General features: G+C 44.2%; 1 protein-coding gene across 1 annotated transcript in view; it reads left to right on the top strand.

Annotated features, from left to right (window-relative positions):
- SH3BGRL2 (SH3 domain binding glutamate rich protein like 2) overlaps positions 1-23,288 on the top strand; it is a 56,660-nt gene that overhangs the window by 12,013 nt on the left and 21,359 nt on the right. Inside the window, exon 2 of the mRNA XM_075923782.2 lies at positions 17,193-17,378. Within this exon, the coding sequence (XP_075779897.1) occupies positions 17,193-17,378 (186 nt within the window). The remainder of the gene's footprint in view (positions 1-17,192; positions 17,379-23,288) is intronic.

Below are 23,288 nucleotides of genomic sequence, written 5' to 3'. Positions count from 1 at the left end.
AGCAAACTACACCAAGTAAATGTGGGTTATGACCATTTTCTGGGTCTGGGCCTATGATTTTGTATTTACTGCAAGACACTTATTAGGAGGTCAAGTGACGTCTTAGAATGGGATTAGAAACCAGCAACTCCATTTTCAGTTTTGTATTTTCACTTATTTTTCATGTAGCTTTGGGCATGTGAGGTAGGAGTGTTAAATTTAGATTAACTAACTAATCGAATAATCAATGGGATTTCCTACCGGGCTCTTGCTACAGTTCAAAAGCAGAAGCCCTGCAGAGAGCAGGGGATTCCTGCTGGCCCCATGCTCCTTGCGGCTCCTGAGCATTTGAAAAGCAGACTTGCAGTAGATGCAGCGAGAGCAGAGAATTCCCTGCAGGGCTTCTGTTTTTGAAAGCAGAATGGCAGCGGAAGCGATGTGAGCGGAGACTGCTTCAGTCCCTGCTTGTTCCGTTTCCTGCAGTGCCTCTACATCCCCTACCTCCCCGCAGAGATGGTGCTAGGGGGAGCTAGCTTTTAAGATAGGGGGAGCAGGGAGCAACTAGTCACATCACTAGTCAACTATCTGATAAGCTTATGCTTATTGCATAGTTGACTAGTAACTTACATCTCCAACATGAGGTAGTTTTTTTTTTTTTTAAATATCTATGTTCCCCATATAAACTTACAGGTTATAAACTAGCTTTTGATAATTGAAAGGCTGTCTCTCACTCTTACAGGACAAACAGCTCCAGCTATTTTGAATACAAATCATGTGGACAGCACCTCTTTGAAATGCTTTCACCTCCCGCACCTCACTGGCATAATGGAAACATAATTAGTCTTGCAATTAATGCAAAGGGAATCCATCTATTGTACTACAGGATGACCTAACTAGTTATAGTATAGTTATAGTGGGGTATTATCTCTTTCTCACATAGATGATGATTAAATCACATTTCCATTTCCTAGTTATGTCTTACTATGAAAATACAAAACCATAGCAGCTGTGATGAAGCCTTAACAGAACCAGATGAAAATACTTATACAGGCAGTCCCCGGGTTACGTACAAGATAGGGACTGTAGGTTTGTTCTTAAGTTGAATTTGTATGTAAGTCGGAACTGGTACATATTGTAGGGGAAACTCTAGCCAAACATTTCTCCAGAGCTCAGTTTTATTCTCTCACCTCACTTCCCTCAATCCTTTATTCTCAAGCTGAGGTGTCTGCTGAGAAGCCGCTCCGCATCTCCCTGGTCTGCTGGGGGGGGGGGGCACTAGCTTCGTGTCTCCCTGGTCTGCTGGGGGGAAGCAGCTAGTGAGGGGTTGCCTCACCCCGTCTGTAAGTAGGGATCCGATGTAAGTCGGATCCATGTAACCCAGGGACTGCCTGTAGTTTAATATTAACTGCAGACCAACCTCACCCTTCTTTAGTTAGATTTATAAAATGATGAGAGGTGAATGTCTCGGGTTCTAGATGGCATTTGCATTTATTCTTCTATTTCAATGTAAGCGCAGAAGAGAAACCATCACAGAGTCCACCATCATAACTTTTGTCATAATGCTAAAATGTTTGGAGCCTACAGTGACACAGGCTAAAATGACACAGGCACTCTACCTGTTTTTGCTTCTACTGCATTTCTTAGGAAAGGAGAGCATGTCTGATTGAAAGCGATTTCTATACTTAAACCGGGGCTTTATGTGACAGATGTAATTTTACCAACGCCAGTTGCGTCGACTCCCTGTCTCATGTTGTAAGTGGAAGATAGCACAACTCAAATATGCGTGTTTTAGGAAAAAAGAGAGATGTGATGCTAAAAACACCTGCCCTCTGCAGTACTGCACAACCAAGCCTTACCTAGCTAAACCAAAGGCTACTTGCCATAGCAGCTGCTGCACTATGCATGCCACAAGGGAGATTAGCTTTTCTCAAAACAGATATCCAAATAGGTTGTAATACTCTGGACATTTCAGAGTTAAAGAAAAAATATGAAGGTCCATATTCTACCATCTCATCTTTAATACGGAGGTACCATTGGAGGAGGCCCCTTTATGATATTGGGCAGCAGTCTTTCTAGTTGTATACTAAATAGGTTTTTGGCTCTCGAAGTGCCACTGCAGCAGCTTTCTGCCAGACAGTTTGCCATTGCATAGGGCATAGTGCTCTTCCTCAGAGATTTTAAATGTGCCTATTACTCCAGGACCTCAAGTTTTCTTTAACAGCTTAGGTAATTGCTTTGGGAAGGTACTGTGAGGAAGAGGTATGTATGATGGTCTGGAGAGCCTGTCCATATGTCAATTATGATTCTGATTAATTTTACAGTATTGCTGAGTGATTCAATGAATGTGGAATCCACTATTTGCTCTCAGATCTAGTATCCTGTGTCTCAGACCAGAGACAATGGAAATTCATTAACATGCATGGCTTCCTAGGATACCTGGATGGCTGAAGACTAGGAGAACCAGTTCTCACTGCAGATAAGAGGGAGAGAGGAACAGTGGAGTTCCCCAGAACGCAGGGAAAAAAGAGACTGAGCTGTTTAAAAATAGGAGGGACTCAGAGAGGGACAAAAGGGTCAGTCTGTAAGAACCAGAAGGATCTGTTGACTGCAGTCCAGCCAACACTGAAGGAAACTGACCAGGGAGGCTGGAGAGATTCTGTGATTCAGAGGATAGGCCGTGAGCTGGAGGAGCATGGTCCTGAGGGGACTTGGAATTCTGAAAGGACTTTGACCCAACGGCCACTCAAGACCTGTGAGGAGATGGAAGTAGGGAATGGCTTGTAGGCATTACTGATTTTAGCTAGATCTGTAGGTCTCTTGTACTGTCTAAAGGAAAGAATTTTAGAATTACTTTTGCAAAGTCTGAATGGTTTTTTTTCATATGAACCCCAGAGGGGCAAACTCTGAATCAGTTTGCCCAGTTGCAGGGAGTTTTGAGTAGGATTAGCAGCTTTCTAATTACACTGGATCTGAGGCCCTGCCTCTGCTTACTCCAGCCCCTCTCTTCTCTTCTCTCCCCCCTCCCCCTCCATGGCCACTTGCTCTCCTCCTCTCTCACTCATTCATTTTCACTGGGCTGGGGCATTGGGTTAGGAGTGCCTGAGTGGGGAGGGCACCAGCTAGGATTGCTGGTTACAGGAGGGGGCTATGGGCTGGGGCTGAGGGGTTCAGAGTGAGGGAGGGGGCTCCAGGCTGAGGCGGGGGTTGGGGTGTGGAGGAGGAGGTTCTGGGCTCATCCCAGGAGGCACACCTGGGAAGTGGACAAATGCCTTTGATGTCGACCGCGGAGCGTCCAGACTACTGCGCTGGGCCGACAAACAGCTGATCGGCTCAGTGCGGCAACCCTGTAAATTTAAACGAAGCGGCGATTATTTAAATCGCCGCTTCATTTTCCTATGCCGGGTAGTCTAATCTACGTGCCTCTGTCGCCAGAGGCATGTAGTCTAGATGTACCCAAAGTGAAGAAAGAGTCTTTTCTTGGAGGGAGACATAGTGTCTGTCCCTCTCTATAGCTGGAGAGAACTGCCCCCAGAACAAAGGAGGGAAAAAACAAAACTTCCTTTGTCCCAGGTTGAAATTCCTATTGGCCACTCCACCTGGCTAGGTAAAGGACATAGTTAACCCCTTATTCCCCAGGTTGCTGGCTAACCCTCATAATCATGACAGGCCCATATACATTGTCCCTTGCCTCAAGCACCAGCTCTGCAGCTTTCATTGGCTGGGAACCACAGCCAGTGAGAGCTGTGAAGGTGGAGCCGGCAGGCAGGGGCAGCTCGCAAAGTCTCTGTGGCTATCAGTCCCTCTAGGACAAAGGGGGGGGTGATAGAATGGCAGCAATTTACCAAAGGTTAGCCCCTGGTGGGCCACCACTGCTATATGTACGTGTGCCTCCACAAGTATGGGGACTGCAGCTCCCATTGGCCATGGATCACCGTTCCCAGCCAATGGGAGCTGTGGGAAGTAGTGTCTCTCTCTGCGACCAATGTGAGGTACAGTCACCTGTACTTATGGAGGCACAAGTACATATAGCAACAGCAGCCCACCAGGGGCTAACCCTGGGGTACTGGATCTTGTCCCTGATCTAGGAACTGGAGGGAGAGATCATTGCTTTCGGGAACTTCTTAAGGTGAATACCACCTGGAGCCTGCACGCCTCCTGAAGTCCTACAATATGCCCCAGCCCTGAGAACTCTTCTGCACCAAACTCCTCATCCCCAACCCAATGCCACCCCTGTGCCTAATTAGGCAAATGACAGGTACTGGGCATAAAGATGAATACACTACTCCTGCCCTGAGCCCCTGCCACCATCCCAAACCCCTCATTTCCAGGCCAACCCCCACTGCCCTCATTGTCACAAACCAACCCTCTGCCCAAGACATTCGGAAATACCTCCTCCCCAGAGCCCTCACTTTTCAAGATTACAGGCAGTCCCTGGGTTACATGGATCCGACTTACATCGGATCCCTACTTACAAACGGGGTGAGGCAGCCCCGCACTAGCTGCTTCCCCCAGCAGACCAGGGAGACGCGAAGCTAGCGCGCCCCCCAGCAGACCAGGGAGATGCGGAGCGGCTTCTCAGCAGACACCTCAGCTTGAGAATAAAGGACTGAGGGAAGTGAGGTGTGGGAGAATAAAACTGAGCTCTGGAGAAATGTTTGGCTAGAGTTTCCCCTACAATATGTACCAGTTCCGACTTACATACAAATTCAACTTAAGAACAAACCTACAGTCCCTATCTTGTACGTAACCCGGGGACTGCCTGTATTCTAAAAAATAAGCATTGGCTTACAAGGCAGATGGAGAAGGGATGGGACTTGTACCTGTTCTGGGAACCAAAATTATGCAAACCTACAGTCTCTGTCTTGGGTGAGAGCAGCACGCCAAGCTCCCTTGGCCATCCATATGCCTAGGAGATGTAGGGACTTCCCAGTTTTTGCCAACTGGACTTTTAATGGCCTGGTCAGTGGAGCTTACTGGAACTGCCAGAATTCCTTTTCAACTGGGTTTTCTGTCTGAAAACCGGACATCTGGCAACCCTAGTTGTGGGAAAGGATGCGCTTAAGCTACTGGGATGTGGTGGGGAGTCAGCACTAGTTTTGGTGCCTAGGTGCAACTGACTAAGAGGTTCCACTTCTAGAAGGAGTATCAGACAGAGGCCATGTCCAGGAAGTGTGCCAGAGATGCCATAGCCACTCAATGCTGGAGCCTACTCGGATGAAGGGACGCTTGAAAGCACACAGGCTCAGTATCTGGGTCCAAACATAGCAGTCTGAGCATCCAGCAGGGGGAACTTAACTAGAGTTGTGATGGTTTGAAGCCAAATCTGCATACACAGGTGGCTGAGAGAAGCCTAGAGGTAAAGGAACGGTTCATTCAAGAAATCAAAGCAACTGAGAACTCAACACATCTTTGTGCACAGCACCTGTCATTTGCCTAGATGAGCTAGTACTGGAAAAAGATGCATATCATTTTGCAACTCCAGGGATTAATAAGTACGTATGTTTCCAAACCCTGATGACAACTAAATTAATTGTATAGGATAGCAATGTTGGAGATTTGTTTTATTTGTGATCTGGCAGATGGTTCAAGAAAATGGCTGTATAGGAAGTGTTGTTTTCTTGTACTTCTCCAATACAAGATTTCTCAAGATGGTCAGATAATAATCTGAATCCTTTATTTAATATTCTACATTTAATTCCCTCTGATACCACTGTCCTTTGTTAAAGTTCCATGTTTTTATCAAGCTTTTTGCATGCTGACAAAAGCCATTTCATGTAGCAAAGTCCACAATTCCAGTCAAAATGTATGTTGTAAATATTGTCACTCCTAATGACAGGTTTTTCTCCTAATTAACATAACTTGTTTGTTAATCTACATGCTGCATAATATTTACTCATCTGTACTAGCCTTATATTTTTAGTTATTTTCATTTTGAGATTTATGGTTCTTCTCCAGTAAAGTCTCAGCTCAATAAGATAACTGAATGTTTCCAAAGTTGGGGACCAGAAAACTAAATCCCTGCTCCTGCAATGAACTGAGAGTACTGATCCCTGAATATTAGTGGCAAAAAGTGTATGATTATGCCTGTCCTTGTGAGGGCTCCATCCTGGTCTATTTTAAATCAATGATTGTGGTGGTATTGCATTAATGAGCAGTATTTTGCTCAGACCAATAGCACTGCTCACGTAGAGGCTACAAGAGAAAAATGTTGTTACATGATTTATGTTTTTGTAGAGTAGAAGCCTTAACAAGTTTTTTTTTTTTTTTTTTTTTTTCTTAAATACAAGGGTATTTAATAATCAGGATGGTTCTTAGATTATTTGGGAACGAATGGCAGGCAAATCTCCTACTCTTGCTCAATGGGAGCTTTGCCTGAGTCAAGTTGGGTCCTGGAAAGCTTTTCATGAAGCATGAGGCAGGGACTCAATTTATCTTTATTATCCAATTATTGTTTGGGGAAAATAACTTGAAAATGATACCTTTTAGCACAAAACAATCTTTCATAGCAAGATCTTTAACCTCTCTCAAATGCTTTCAAAATGCTCTCTGTTACTCCATGAATTCCTGTGACATTAAAATGTGTCCGAGTTTTTCTTCCTGGACAGCCCTGCTTACTTCGTGTTGGCAGGTATGTTTGAAGCAACCCAGAAATTCTACCCTGCAGAAATAAACTGTTTAAAGGCAATGAGCCTGACTCTCTTATACTCGCACATGTGGTACTGGATCCAGATCCAACATATTTAAATTTGCAACTGGTAGTAATGTTTAAATTTGCAATTAGTTTTGACAGTTTGTTTTTGTTTTGCAATCTTCTTGAGATGTGGGCTCAAGTATCAGTTACTCAGTTTGCTAATTTTGTAGCTAGGTAGAGCAGATTTGGTAGCTGCTTTTAAAAAAGCAAGGAGCTGCTATTTCCTAGTGTATTCACAATTTTTTTAAAATTAAAACAATTGTTGGTCCTCTCAGAATAGTAAATGTGCTGCAAGTCCTGGAATTTATTCATCAATTACACTGTAAAACTGCAAGCACAGATCACACTTAACAAAATTCATGGCCGAAGAGTGTGTCTTCAAAACATTGCTACAGAATGATTTGACTGATAAAGCACATAGGATTAGCTCAGAATGCTTGCTCTGAATAAAGTGCCTCCCCCATACACCTAGTATTTATAGCAAATGAGACATGGGAATAGGTTTCCCTACACTGTTTATTTTCCCTTGTGTAATTTAAGGCAGCAAAATCAAGTGGTGTAGGGGCATATTAATTACTATCCTAGAAAAAAGATATTGATAAGTAACAGCCCCAGTGAAAGATTGACTAAATCATCATCATTACTTATACTGGCCCTAATTCAAAATCCAGGTGGTACAAAGTTGCCTAAAGTCACCTTTTCCCTCCATTCCATAATGCTGCCCCTTCTGTGCTTGTTTCTCAAGTGTTGTGGTCCAGGATCTAGCCAAGTCGAACTGGAACTCACCATGTTTTCAAAGCAGTGTCTGGTTGAGCAGGGTCCTAGAGACCAAATGATATGTCATGGTGTAGTTGCCTACCAGACTACATGTTGAACTTCTCTAGTCTAGTACATGGTGGTCCATAACGTCTGTGGTTCAATGTGATTTTCATTAGCCAGATGTCTATGAATCATGGGTTTGGCCGAGTTTTATGCAGTCCCATGTCAGGGACTCTAACCCAGACAGCTCGGTTCGTTGTCTGACCGCAAAGAGACAGGCAACACCAGCAAAGTTCAATCACAAGCTCTTTATTGATGAGTGCACACAACAATAGAGAGCGGCCCGTCTCCCAAGAGAACCAGCCCCGATTTTAGTAACAGGTAGGCTTATAAAGACAGTTCCGTCGCGTCATAAGCTCTTCACCCAAGCCACTTACCCCCCTTTCTAGAAACTTTTAATATCTATGCATATCTTAGCCAACTATACATTGTGGCCAAAAGCGCTTCATAATGCATCAGTAACTTTCTTATCAATCACAAAAGGCAGGTACCAGGAACAAGGAGACAAAAGAGTCGGGTACAAACAAAGGGCAAAAATAGGGAGGTAAGATTAGCGAAGAGGAACAAAAACAGGGAGTTACAGACCAGTTCCCAAAGCAAGCCATTCTACTTACAGTAGGTACAAATATATAATTTATCACTCATTTTACCTTTATAACCTAAGCCAGCATGGAGGGTGCGCCTCTGTTTGAACCACATTTCTGCTTCTGGTCAAAAATACCCAGAGGCCTCCGTGATTAGCCTTTGCTAACTTTCCTTAGCATAACGTTGACCAGGCCTTGTTTTCCTGGTCCCAACACCCATAAAGGTGTTTTTTATTATTATTTTTTTTAAACAGCCACCAGTCCTAACTCTGAGTTATGTGCTGTTATTTAGCTCTGATTGATCCCTTAATGTCTTCTAAGAGCCCAGTGAGCAGTGGAAATGTTGGTAATGTGCTCAACAATATTAATCTTCAGTGGTTTGGCACCAGGAGCGGCCTGAGGCTGGCTGCAGCAATTGGCGCCCCATGCGGAAGGCGTGATCAGCACCTCCGCCTGCACGTCTGTCAATGGCTGAGACGTCCTCATGGGCGCCCCGTGATGTCATCATCGAGCGCCCGGGCTGGCGGCACCCTAGGCGACTGCCTACTCTGGCTAAGCTCACGGGCCGCCCCAGTTTGGCACTTTCTCTGGTTTGGCACTGGTCAGGTCCCAAGGGTTCCGGACTAGAGAGGTTCAGTCTGTAGCAGCTTTTCAGAGCATTAATGATTGCATGAAGGCTCTGGACTCTCTCTCACCTCCCTCCCCCCATGATCTATAGTGTGATTTATAGGTTCCTTGTGAGATTACTAAAAAATTGTTTGTGATGACACGTAACACATTTACTAGCATGTTCAGTAGCAGCTATTGTAGAGTGTTGTCTCGGGTCAAAGTCTCATGGAAACAAAGGGAAACAGTATTTCAAAGGTTGTGGGGGATGGTCCATCACTAGACCTTTTAAAATAAAAAATGGATTTTTTTTCTGAAAATGATAATCTGGCTCTAGCAGGAATTAATTCTGGGCAGTACTATGTGAAGTGTTATGAAGGAAGTCAGACTAAATTATCACAATGCTCCTCTTTGCCTTTATGAATTTGTACGCTTTGCATATAAAAATAGTCATAAAATTATGTCTTTTGTAAAAGTAAACAACCAAAGTCCAAGAGGAATGCTTATCAGTATGTGAAATGAGTGTACAAACAATAAACATGTGTAGAACAATGGTTCTCAAACTGGTCTGATGAGTGTTTGCTACTCATACAATGCAGTTTCTCCTTGTTGCCTTCAGCTGCTACGTGACATTTCGTGTGCATAGACCACAGAACCAACATGATCTTGGCTTCCCATTGGTCTGATTCCTTTAGTTATATTGCATCCCCTTCCCTCCCACTCTTATCAGTCTTCCCTGTTAAGGCTTGACTTTGCTCCCTGTAAAGTTCATGGCAAAACTCATTTATTGCAGTGTAAGGACTGGGCCTTTAAATTGTAAATTCACTGAATCTGTACACAAGGATTTTTTTTTTTTTTATGCGGAGGATTGGGGAAGGCAGTACCTAGCACACTGCCCTCCCAATTGTAACGGTCTTTTGTGCTGGATTGCAGAGTAATTATTTTTGCAATGTTATGGTTGCTGTATTGATCTTGAGATACTAGACACACAACCATGTTCTCTCTAATGTTTTCCATCTACATGTGGAATAAATTTTATGTGCACCAAGGTATGTATAGACATGCACTATAGGTGGGAACTCATGCTGCTGGCTGTGGGCGCTCTGCTAATCAGTTGGGCAGCGTTAGAATCTCTCCTGTGCAGCCACCCAGTGCTCATCTTACAGGGTACATGGGACACAACATGGGTGAGTTAATACTTTTTATTGACCCCACTTCTGTTGAAGGAGAAAAGCTTTTAAGCTACGCAAAGAACTGTGTGTGGTTCAAAAGTTTCCTTCACTACAGAAGTTGGCCCTGTAAGAGAAGCCCATCTGTGTCTCAAATCCTGCTCCCCTTACTCACGAGTCTCTCAAAAGATAATCTAGGGTTTCTTTTTAGTGATTGAAAGTAAACAGAAAACGTCTGGAACTTATATCCGTCCACCTCATGAGTGCTGATGAAATAATACAGAAATCATAGGAGAGAGGTGAAGAAACTCTAATGGCTCCAGAGGGACTGAATGGTTGTTGGATATAACTGCAGTAAATTGTACTGTTATAATTTTGGCAGCATTTCCTTCAACAATTGCACTTTATAATGCACAGCTTCCAAATCTGTTTTTCTCTTCAAAGGTAAATTGCCAACACAAGAGATTTTCAAAACATTTACCTACTTTTTTTTTGTCTGAACACTAATATGGTAACAGAAGATGCTAATTTAATTGTTTTGTGTCCATAACGTGTGGTTGACATTTTTACTTTGGAAGAGTGGGAGGAGGGGGAGCAGGGGAGGGAGGGAGGTGGGAAGCTTATGTAAAGGAAGAACAGGTAACCGATCACCTTCATCTGGAGACAAATATCTGTGCCAAGACAGATAAATTTAGATTTCCATTAGAACGCACAAATGATAGTGCTGAGACATCCATTTCCATGAAGACTTTTTCAATATGGAGGCTGATCCCCTGAAGATGGTAGCTCCCTTGGGTCAGGCTGATGAAAAACATAGTGCCAACTCTTTAGAAATCTGAGTCCAAGGGAAATGTAAAGACAAATAGTGATCCTGTGTGTTATCTGGCTAACTTTTTTTCTATCAATTTTTGCTAGTATAATTTTCATTTCAGTAGTTGAATCTTTATTGTCTGTATCAGAAATGTAAATTAAATAATACATAGCATTTGTTAAATTCTATGTTTTCCAAGTTTGTTACACATGTTAACAGTATCAGTCCTTGCAACATCTCTGCGAAAGATGTAGCTATTAATGTTCTCATGATATCTGAAAGCCAGAATGGTTGGTTTGATGCATACCATGGTCTCAATGTTTTCAGTGTTAAAGAAAATTGCTTTGTTCTTGGAACTTTGGCTAAATAGGTAGGCGTGGCGAAGCAGATATGCATTAATATTTTTGCCTTTCTCCCTGAAGGGAAAAAACCTGCAAGACGCTAAAATGTACTCACTCTTCTCACCCTTGAATGCAAGAGAGTCTTAAAAGACTATCACCTGTAGGGGAGTGACTCCCAACCTTTCTGAGCAGTACAGTAGTACAGTCGTGGACCCCCAAGGATCCGCAGACCACAGGTTGGGAACCACTGCTGTAGGGACTAGTAATGCTGACTTACCACAGAGAGGTGGCATACTAAATTGCAAACAAAGATAGAGTACTGAATTGCTAGGATCAAAGATGATGCACAAGAATGATGCATAATTATCATCCTGATGTTGTAGGCTCATCAGATCTGACCACTGTCAATACTACTCAAACCTTCACTGAGAGGGAGGCCTATTGGGGGAACCTGTACATGTATTCCCTACTAACCCAGTTAACTCTAGATTGTCTCAGTACCGGTCTGTATAAGCAGCATCGTATCAGGACCAGAGGAGGTTTTCTGGAACAGATCACCTGTTCCTTTAAAGGATGCTCGGAAGGAGGATTTTGTGAGGAAAATAAATTCTCCTTTATTCTACAAAATCAGAATAAGGAAATGTAGTACTGAAGAATTGAACTGACACCTCTTCATCCCTGAGTACCCCCACTGCCTCCTCCACTCCATCAGTGGTGAAATTTAAAGTGTAATATGGTTCTGTGCATTAAAGTGAAACTTAATGTTGATAAATGTAAAGTAATGCACATTGGAAAAAATAATCCCAACTATACATACAATATGATGGAGCCTAATTTAGCTACAACTATGAGAGAGAAATATTGAAGTCATTGTGGATAGTTCTCTGAAAACATCCAAGCAACATGCAGCGGCAGTCAAAAAAGCAAACAATGTTAGGAATCATTAAAAAAGGATTAGAGAATAAGACAGAGAATATTTTATCACCTCTATAAAACCCACATCTTGAATATTGAGTGCAGATGTGGTCGCCTCATCTCAAAAAATATATACTGGGATTGAATAAGGTTCAGAGGTTCTGTGCAGATTTATGTGGCACTCTTTGTTGCTGTTTGGAGCTGGTCTCCCTATCAGAATTACAAAACACACAGTCTAGATCTGGTGTAGATCATGATTTCTGTTTCTCAGTTGTATTTTTGTGACTTACAACATGGATTAACAATAAAACCAAAGACAAAATATATATGTTTTATATTCTCTAAATGCTGATGATTTTAGGAGTCAGACTTTGAGCTCTAAAAATTAATATTACAGGCAGTCCCCGGGTTACGTACAAGATAGGGACTGTAGGTTTGTTCTTAAGTTGAATCTGTATGTAAGTCAGAACTGGCATCCAGATTGAGCCGCTGCTGAAACTGACCAGCGGCTGACTACAGGAAGCCTGAGGCAGAGTTGCTCTGCCCTGGGCTTCCTGGAATCAGCCACTGATCAGTTTCAACAGCGGCTGAATTTGGACGCCTGGGACAGAGCAGCTGGGGCGCTGCCGGGTAGGTCCCCGCAGCGCCGCACTTCAGCGCTGAGGGGACCAACCCGGCAGCGCCCCAGCTGCTCTATCCCAGGCGTCGTCAGCGAGGAAAAGCCTGGTCTGCTGGGGGGGGAGCCCCCCCCAGCAGACCTGGGAGACGGGGAGCAAAGCCTCAGAGGATGCCGTCCGTGGGACAGCCACGGCGCGTCTGGGCTGTCCCTCTGCCTGCGTGCTCCGCGGCTTTGCTCCCCCCCCCCCCCCCCCCAGCAGACCAGGGAGACGCGGAGCAGCTTTTCTCACCCCGGAGAACGCGGGCGGCGGGACCATGGCGCATCTGGGCGTCCCGCCACTCCCGTCCTCTGGAGCGAGAAAAGCCCTGTTCGTAACTGCGGATCCGACATAAGTCGGATCCGCATAACTCGGGGACTGCCTGTATATTTAAATTGCAATGACTTTTACTATGGTAAAGACAGATTAGAACTGTGCTATGTAAAAGTTAAAGTGGCGAGGAGTCCTGTGGCACCTTATAGACTAACCGAAGTGTTGGAGCATAAGCTTTCATGGGCAAAGACCCGCTTCGTCAGATGCATGTACTACATGCTCCTCGCCACTTTTGCAGATTCAGACTAACATGGCTGCTCCTCTGATACGTAAAAGTTAAAGGAAATCTAAGAATTTTCACTTGTGATCAATACAGCAGTTGCAGATCTGATTTGAATCTATGTTGTAATTCTCAATAAAAGTGTTGCCAGTGTCCAAGATTAGTGGAAACTGACAGTCAAAATGAACATTGTGGAATTGAAGGATTTTTTTTTTTAAATCTTTCATTGCATATGCAGAATTTCCAAGAAAAATCCTCCTACAATATCTTTCTAATTTACTTGCCCTTTTATTATTTGTTCCAGTATTAAGAAAATATCAGTCTCCATTTCAGATCGAGGTGGTCTCTCATCTTCCACTGTGACCGAGGATAAGGATGGCTTCTCTGACTTCTACAGTCACAATATGATTCTTTTATGAGTTTAACATTGTAAATCATTGCTCTTTTGATTAGCAGAAAAATTGTGGTAAATGATGGTAACTGAGCTACTACTGGTAATCTTGTATTTTTTGCATAGCTTTAGAAGATGTTTGATTTGAAATTGATCTTTCAAAACATATATTGTTTGAAAAATCAGTGCAGTATATGTAAAAGAAGGAACCAGTCACTGAAGGAAATGCCATGTATAGAATAACTGTTTTTTATGTTACAAGGAAATACACGTCAGTTTCCCTCTGTAGCAGAGCACGTAAATGTTCAGACATTTTAGAATTGTGGTGTTCTGCAGAAATTGGACCAAACACTCTCTCTGAGAAACCCATGGTCTTTGTTTCAAGGAGGATATAATTATTTCACCACTGGAAGTCATCTGAAAGTCACAACATAGATTTTCACTGTAATCTGTAATTTTCACTGGTTTTTTTTGTTTTTTTGTTTTTGTTTTTTTGGTGATGTATCAAATGGATCCATTATGAAGAGTGGTGTGATAAATACAGCTAGAACCTTCACTTTAAAAACTGATGTTTTTTAAACACATTCTGAGTTCTGTGATGCCCAAAGATAACAAGTGATATCAAGTTCTGTGATGCCCAAAGATTACTCACCCGTAATTTAAACCAACAAATGACTAAATCTTGTTCCACTGTATTTTTATACTGTAAAATACTTAAATATAATTTTATCTCCAAACAGTATGGCTGAGAAATACATCTTGAGTAGTTGGACAGTGTAGTGAACACGAAGTGTGTAGCCTTTTAAGTGGAATATGTCTTGGTTGAAGGTAGGGGTGTTAGCATGTAGTCGATTACATGATAGAGGCAACAGTGTGGGAGCTCAAGTGGGGGAGGGGGGGGAAGGCAGGCAGAAGCCAGTATAAGCGGAAAGTAACTTTCAAATTGGGTCTCCACATACATCGGCTCCCTCCAAGCCACCTGCCCCTTGCGCTGCTGCATCTTTATCAAAGGCGGGTAGGCAGGCAGGAGCTGGCTATTAAGCACCAGCTCCATCTTCTCCCTCCTCGCATGTAGACATGTAACTGCTAAAATTTCCAGTGGTTACGCACTTAAATAGGATAGTTAACATCCCTACTAGATGGATCTGGAAAATGCTGAGAATAATGTATGAAGCTGGTTGTAATACAGAGATGCTCCTGCCCAAATTATTAAGCCTGAGGCTTTTCCTCCATGTAAAAGACTATGCCTCTGTCTTCACGGCCAAAAAAGGTGCTTTTTTAAACATAGTTATTACTTTTATACAAAATAGTTTCTACTTAAATGTAAAATAAAATTGGAGACTGGGGTTTAAAAAAAAATCTGCCTATGCCCAAAGTAACTGGGGTATAGTGTTGACTTTGACTAGTTACATCAGGGTAAAATCTACAGGTGCTGTTTCGGCTAGGTCTTTGTCAAGATGACTTTGTCAAGATAACAATCTCTGTTAAAATCTTAAAACAAGCCCCCACAATGCACCTCCCCTTCTCATTTTTCAGTCAAGACAAAGCTGATGTAGGATAGGACCCATCCCCAAGCACGTGACCGTGTTTTGTACTCGCGTATGAAATGGATAAACTGCATTCTAGAAACCCACAACCATACTTTAAAACCGGGCTACTCAACTTTGGAACCCCCAGGGCCACAATGATACTCAAAGCACATGCCGAGGACCGCAACTTAAGTGTGGTTGCATATACATGCAAATATTAAAGGGGACTGTTAGCCCCTTACTAAAACTCAGTGGGAGTTTTTGGTTGGCCAGCTCCCAGTACCAAAAGGGGAAGGGTCCATGAGAAATCAGGGCCCTGAGACTGACAGACCCCGGGGACAATGGAAAGAAGCCAACACTCCAGCTCAGCCTGATTGGTCTGTCCAATCTGTCAATGAGGAATTTAGGAGGCCAGGTCCTGTCCTCTGTGTGAGCGGGGATTTTCTGGGTCTCTGAGAAAAGGAAAGGGAGCTGAGAAGAGCAGCAAGAAGAGCAAGCTGTGTGGAGAGACAGACCTGCAGTGTCCGAGCCAGAGCCCTATACAGCCCATAGAGCTCAGACCCTCTGCTAAGAAGTAGACCTGCTGTGTCAGAGCCAGACATGCCCAGCCCAGCCCAAGGAGTGCAAGCTGTGCTGAGGGGCAAACCTGCAGTGACAAAGCCCCACACACAGCCCAAGGAACGCAGATGCTGTGGTAAGAAGCAGACCTGCAGTGACCTGAGAGCCAAAGGGGTCAGAGAAGCAACACAAGGAACTGGAGGCTGGCAAAGCAGCACAGTCTGCGGCTGGGTGTGGTGAGCAGCTGGGACCAGCAAAGTGGGGGAAGAGGCTCTGGGCAGGGAGATACCACCAGCCAAGAGGCCTTGCAGGCCAGATTTGGAGAGGGATTGTAACTCCAACTGGGAGAGGGGTCCTGCCACCTAGAGCCTGAGGCGGTGTGGTCACTGCCAGAGCAAGTGTGTGCAACCTGCAGCCACCCCCCTCCCTCCCTGCAGCATAGCCAGGGCCTGAGAGAGAGCCCTGGGACCTATAAGGAACAGATTGTGAACTGTCCTTACACTCTGCAAACTGCTGTTTGTGGTGTCCCCATGCTACAGAGCAGGACTGTGTGTTCTCATTTAACCTTCCTCATTTTTTCCCTATTCTTTTCTTTTTAATCAGTTGCTGTTTAATAAATTGTATTTGCTTTGAACTGTATGTAATGATCTTTGGGTCAAGAAAGCATCCCGTGTGTAGAAAGCACCCTGAGTGGGGACACCCTGGCCCCTACCCCAAGTGACTACAAGGTCGGGGATTGAGCCCCAGAAATCCTGGGTCCAGCCATGTTGGGATTTCCAAGACTCTGCTACTTAGGAGAGTGGAAGGGGAGCCCTCGGGTCAGGGAGGCCTTTGGGTAAAAAATGGGAGCATGGACTCATCCTTTCACTGGTCCATTTCACCGGGGTAGTATAGAAGCCAGGAAAGTTCCCCACAATAGCGGGACCATTCCCCTGCTTACATACGTACACACACATATATGTGTAGGAGCTTCTTTCATACTGATGGGAATGAATACAAAGCACTTCCCACAATGCCCTGGCATTCCCAGGAACCTACTCCCTGGGACCTAGAAAAGGCCGACACCCTGTACCTGTCTGTTCCAGCCAGCCCGTCCGCCTGCGTCTTTCAGTGTTCATCCCATCTGGGAGATGCCTCGCTGTTGTGGAGCGTGTTCCTAGTGGAGGCCGTGTTCAAAGGATTCCACTTGCGGGCCGCATGTTGAGCCCTGTGTAAACACAAACCGCGCTGCAGGCTGCAAGCAAACAGGCCATGTGGCCCACGTGTTGAGTAGTCCTGTTTTAAAATTTATGTAGGCACAACTATCGTTGGTCTTATTTGACATATCAGACAGGGTGGCGATCTATCAGAGGCAGATTCTAAAACCAAAACAGCCAACTTCCTACCAAACAAGGGAGAAGTTTGTCAATTTTCATAATTTATAAATAAACTGTAGTGTTAAGCCACACAAGTTTTAACTTACACATATTTTGTCTTTCATACTGAACTTTTTGAGCTTTGAGTAAAAACTAGACAAGCATACTCAGGCTCGTAAAAATATCTTTAGGAATGATGGACTAGCTGTGATGTATTTGTTTTTCCCTCTCTCAGATAAAGAAGAGGCAGCAAGATGTGGTGCAATTTCTGGAAGCCAATAGGATAGACTTTGAAGAGGTGGATATCACAATGTCAGAGGAACAAAGACAGTGGATGTATAAAAATATTCCTGAGGAAAGACAGCCTGCACAAGGCAATCCACTGCCACCCCAGATATTTAATGATGATCAGTACTGTGGAGTAAGTAGTTTTGTGATCCAAACTGGTTATGTTTAGTTTGCGTTGCCCATTGAAAAGTCAGCATTTGCCAATGTGCACAACAACTTATGAGAGGGAAAAAAATGTACTAACTTGGCTAATGTTGACAGTTAATTGTGACCATTGAATATTAATTTATTTTCCATTATGATGCTGCACCCTTGTATTTTTCATGGAAATGTGGCTTTGAATATATGCAGAACTCAAATATGCTTTATTCAGAAGGTGACGTGACCTATCATTACAGAGTTTATAATTCCCTAAATGTGTATATGCTACATGTGTGCATGTATCATTCCTCTATTTGAAGTTAGAAATATGTAATACTAGCAGGTGAGGCATGTCATTGACTGGCCAAGGTCATTATGTGTAGATTGCACTTGCAGGAAAGTTCAATAAATGAAATATATAATCAAATGTTTTAATGTGCTTGTAAAAGGGAAGTAAAAGAACAGTTTTAAATTTGTAGGATTTCAACTTCAAACATTCATTTTATTGAATAATTACCAGACATAGTAAGTTTGAATCAAACTCGCAAAGCTTCCATTACTTTTTCTGTAACAAATTTGAATTATTTTGTGTTTTTTTTTTTTTTTTTGGTAACAGTAAAAATTTTCTTTCCACTAAAATGACAGTTGAATAGATGACTCAATTTTAATTTTGTTAGCAAATGTTTATGAACTTCATCATAGTCACAACTTTTTTTCCAGTGAAAAACAAAAATAATTATTTAAACCTTTCACCCAGTATATTCCAGAGTAAAAAGTAGTGCATTCTGCTAGTTTAAGTGGCAGGATTGTTTATGCAAAATTTGGTATCTGTAGGTAATTACAAAGTATGACTTTATTTTCCACAAATTCTTCAAAATATATAGGAGATGAACCTGGTGTGCTAGGGAAAGCTATTAGTGGTACTTAAATAATTGAATGGCCTGGTACTCAAGACAATGATCTGTAAGTAGTCTTGTTTTTCCTGTGGACCTGGACTATGGTTGGTCTTACGAAGACATGTGACCACACCACCTGGACTGGAGTCCATCTTGAATGTTGGTACTTTTCCATAACGGGGTGGGGGAAAACGAACAATGACTTCCTGTCATAAGGACATTCTATAATAAGGAATGGGAAGCAAAAAATGATGGTTTTCAGCTCGTTTCACAGACTGCTCCCTACCCTGAGAGGATACAGGAAAACACTTGGAAATAAAAACTCTAAGAATGGGGTGGATAGAAGCTGCTGGATCTAGGTCAGAAAAAGATCAGCTCTGGCCTGTGAAGAACTTTACCTGATACAAATCCATTTCTCACCCTAGTTCTTATAACACCTTAGTGCATTAGGCTTAGCTGATGTATTTTTGTTTTATTTTGCTTGCTTGCTTTGATCTATCTGTTATCACTTGCAACCACTTAAATTCTACTCTTTATATTTAATATAGTCATTTTTTATTATTAAACCAGTGTAAATCATTATCTGGGGATAGTACAACATCTATGCATATCCCTTTGGTAAAGGGGGCAAACTTTCATGGAGCGTATGTTTTTATGCAGAGTAAGATGGATTTTTCTGGGGTTTTGAATCCACTTGGCTGTGCATCTTGGTGCTGTGTCCAACTGAACCGTCAGAGATTAACTGCTCTTGGTGTCTGTGTTGCTCTGCTGTGGGCTGTAACCACACCTCTATGTATTGCTGTGGGAGACGAGAGTTTTTGCCTTAGGAGGACGGGGTGGTGCTGTGTGCCAGAGGGCAGGTAGGCAGGGTTGGTGGTATGATCAGCCTATCACGTTACAGTCTCAAGGGGATCTCTGTGACCCATCACATCCACTAAAAGCGTTCCCTACATAAGAGTTCTTGAATGTTAATGTAGAATGACGGATAGACACACTGGTGAAGCACAACTTTGAAGTCTGAGCAGTTAGTGAGATTGTCAGAATGTAGAGTTGCCTTGTTTCACTGCTGTTCAGTGATTATTTTCTTTTTTGTGATGCTAAAATATGGTTTTTGGGAGAGGACTAATTGGCATCCCAACGGTGAACACTGGCACTACTGTCTCAGACTTTCATTTACAGTGGACCTCCCACCCTCCCCCTCCCATCCCCGGCATGGCAAAATGCATTTACCCTCAATTTGAGGTCTGCTTACAGTGCTTAAAGAGATTTAAGTATAAATGAGAGCTCTATTATTTAAAAATTAGTTCCTAGCTTTCTGCAAGAGCCAATAAAATAGAAGACTCACCTTCCTTTGCTGAAAATGGGGAAAGTTTTTATGTAGTATGAGAATTTATCAATCTGACAGTTTGCAAGCTAGACCCATTGCTGTTTAAACTGTCAAAGCTCCATTAATTCCAGTGGAGTTTGACAGTGTACAGTGGCTGAGGAGTGGCCTAATGTTAAAAAAAAAAAAAAGTATTTTTTTTTTTAAACGGAGGTGCATATGGTAGGCTTGGTTCTCCCCAACACTGTTCTAGATCAAGAGTAACTCTGTTGAATATAAAGTCATCAGTGTAAAACTAGTGCAGAAAGAGAAGAGCTGATGCTTATATGTAGATGGGAGCTCTTCGTGTCTTTGTTCTTCATCCTTTGAGTGGTGTGTGTGTGCATTTTGGCTGATTGGGGATCCATAGGTTTGAATGTTGGGTGACATGTCCCCAGGGACAGAGTTGGAGGCCAATGAAGTAGAGTTTGTGGGTTGAGGCAGCAGGAAAGTGAGATGGGTAGCTGTATTTTCATGATTGAAACATCTGGGAGAGAAGGTGCAGTGAGTTAAGGCAAATGGATATATCTGGGAGATGATTCAGCCCTTAATCTAAGAGATGGGGTAATGAAAAGATTTGTTGTAGTTAAGATGGGTGAGCTTCTTTGTGTGGGGAAGAAGGGTAACTGCAGTTGCTCTTCAGTTGTATGATGTGTAGCATAGCCTCTGTTTGCAGTGGGGGTAGTTTAATCCCAGCTGCATGAATTGTATCTAAGTAGTGCAATGTGCAACAGTTCCACTGGAAGGAATAAGCATGTATTTTTTTCCACATGCTCCTAGGACCTGAGGGGACACTGGTGACCCTCTCACTTATGAATAGTGGAAATTCCACAGATTTACAAAATGTGGTTATTTGAGGCAGGGATGTGAAATATTTGGGGTGGCATCTCTTCTTTTCCTTTTTCTAGTGCACGTAAGCATGTTTTTATAATAATTAGCTAGTTCCAAACACAACTTGTGTTTAAGTAAAAAATATCTGCCATGTGTCATGAAAATCTTGTTACTATATCTGTGCAGTTAATATTTGTTTTGCTTGAGCAGACCTTATTCTGTTTCTGTTGCTAGATTATAGAGTCTGTGAATATCTTTAAAGAGTGTGTTTACTTTGAAAAGAAACTTGGACTATGTCTTCACTGACAGAAAGATGTTTATACTGTAAGATAACTTTTACAACAGCATTGCTAATGTGTATTAAATGTAATGGACACAGCCACTTTAGTTTTACAGGGAGGTAGATGAGGGAAGAAGGGGAAAGGGAGGTATGTAGTGCTACCCTTGCCTAGTAAGCTTGAGGTGTTTTGTCACCACTTGGGATTTTTCGTGAGATAACTGTTGTGTATTTGGTTACTTAGCTGTCAACACACACACACTTCAATAGCAGTGAAGACAAAGCCTTAGTGTAGGATTCAGTATTATTTGTGTCTTGGTCATTTCTAAATCCAGTGTGCTCAGTTGACAAAGCTCTGCTTGTTTTTTACCTACCAGTTCTGCAAATTCAACATGCCATCAAGAAGCTAACCTATTGTTTTTTCCTGACTTGGGCATTATCCACAGTGATTAAAAACTGCTTAGGCCAGATTTACCTGTGCACCCTCTTATTGGTTTCCTTTGGTTCTCTCTTTTCTTTATGCATTTAGGGGGGGAGGGAAGCTAATGAGATGGAATGTTTTAAAAATTTGTTTCACTAGGGTTGCACAGTTGGACATGGCCTTGTGGATGTATAAGCCATTGCAGACACAAGTTCACTTTAGTGTTGACTGGGAGGTTGCTTGGCAAGGTTAGCTCTATGCTGATAACTAATAAAAAGTAATACAAGCTCCCTCCCTCCACTATGAACACACACTGGAACTAGACCTGCTAAGAGCTTTTGAAGTAGTCACTTCTCGGAGTATAATTGCTCTGTAAAAGGAATATTTATTCAGTGTTGACATTAGATATCTGGGAGATTAAAGTGGCTGAAACAGAGCAATGAATGATCTGTTCTGACAACCTGTCTGTCTAGATCTAATGCTGAATGGGACACAAGATGAAAAACAAATCTCACACACCTAATTGCGCAGTACTGTACCACCACCTGCTCGTGCTCTGAAGTGTGAATACTCAGCTCTTATAATTCTGAGCTAGTTTAACTGCAGATGTCCTCATAGAGCTGCCTAGTGCACACTCAGTCTTTCTGAGACCTCTGCTTCATAATTGCTCAGAAGTGAGCTCCATTGCAATAAAACACCTGTAATCTGCAAGTAAAACCCACGTCAACATGAATCATTAACAGTGCAATTTTGATGCCAGTATTTTTACTGTACTAGCCAATTAGCCTGTCATAAGTCGGGATTTTCAGGTCTTCTCTCTTGAGTGCGTGCGTGCGCGCTCGCTCGCTCTCTCTCTCTCTCTCTCTCTCTCTCCTTCCTCCTACTGCCTCCCCTCCCCTCTCTCAGCTCTCTTCCTCCTCCTCCTCCTCCTCCTCCTCCTCCTCCTCCTCCTCCTCCATTTCTCCCTGCCCCTCTTCCCCTTCCTCCCACCATGGCACTTGGCTGAGTGCTGCCTGCTCAGCTGGGCTGCCGCGAGGGGGGGGGGGCAGGGCCGTGTACATCACCACCCTCCCACCCCGGGGGAGCCCAAATGGCCCCTTACACTGCTGGCTCCCCTGGCGGCCTGACTGAGGGGCGCAGCACTCAGCTGAGTGCCACAGCGGGAGCAGAAGGGGGGTGGTGACGTACACGGCCCCACCCCCTGGCTGTGTACGTCACCACCCCGCCCCCTTCCCCTCCCTCTGTGGCGGCTTGGCTGAGTGTTGTGCGCTCAGCTGGGCTGCTGGGGGGGGAGGAGGGGCGGGGCGGTGACGTAAGTGGCCAGGGGCGGGGCTGTCTACATCACCGCCCCCCTTCTCCTCCCGCAGCGGCCTGGTTGAGGGGCACACCACCCACGCCATGGCGGGAGGAGGAAGGGGGGGCGGTGACATACACAAGGACTCCAGCTGTGGCAAGTGGCTGCACCCCGCCCCCCCCGCCAGGTCTGCTTCCTGCCCCCCTCCTCCCGTCCAGCCCCACAGCCGCCGATCTCGCCCCAGCTCTGCTTCCCACCCCCTCTTCTTGCCGTCCAGCCCCATGGCACCCTGGACACCCGCCCCTGCCAACGCTGCTTCCCTCCCCCCTTCGTCCGGGCCCCCCTATCCTCTCCCACAGCCCCTGATCCCCCCACAGCTCTGCTTCCCACCCCCCTTCTGGCCAGCCCCTCTCCCTTCCCCTCCCTGCGTGGCACCCCGCCCCCTTCCCCTCCCTCTGTGGCGTGCTGTGCCGCTCAGCTGGGCCCTGGTGGCGGAGCAGGCGGCCCTTTGGGGTCCGTGCTCCCCACACGTGGGGAGTGCAGACCCCAAACGATCGCTTACTGCCCCAGGTCCAGCTGAGCCCAAAGAGCTGCTTGCCGCCGCTTGCTGCCCCACCGGGGCCCAGCTGAGCAGCGCAGCACACCGCTGAACCACCACAGAGGGAGGAGAAGGGGGGGGCGGGGCGCTGATGTACACGGCCAGGGGGCATGGCCGTGTACGTCAGCATTACAGACTCTCAGACAATGGGCTACTATATATATAATGTCTTTGGAATGTGTTGCCTCATTCAAGGGACATTATTACAGCATAAGTTGGCAC

Source organism: Pelodiscus sinensis, chromosome 3 (genome assembly GCF_052426305.1).
Source record: "Pelodiscus sinensis isolate ZL-2025 chromosome 3, ASM5242630v1, whole genome shotgun sequence".
Taxonomy (NCBI): Eukaryota; Metazoa; Chordata; order Testudines; family Trionychidae; genus Pelodiscus; species Pelodiscus sinensis.
This window is presented reverse-complemented; position numbering and strand designations above follow the sequence as displayed.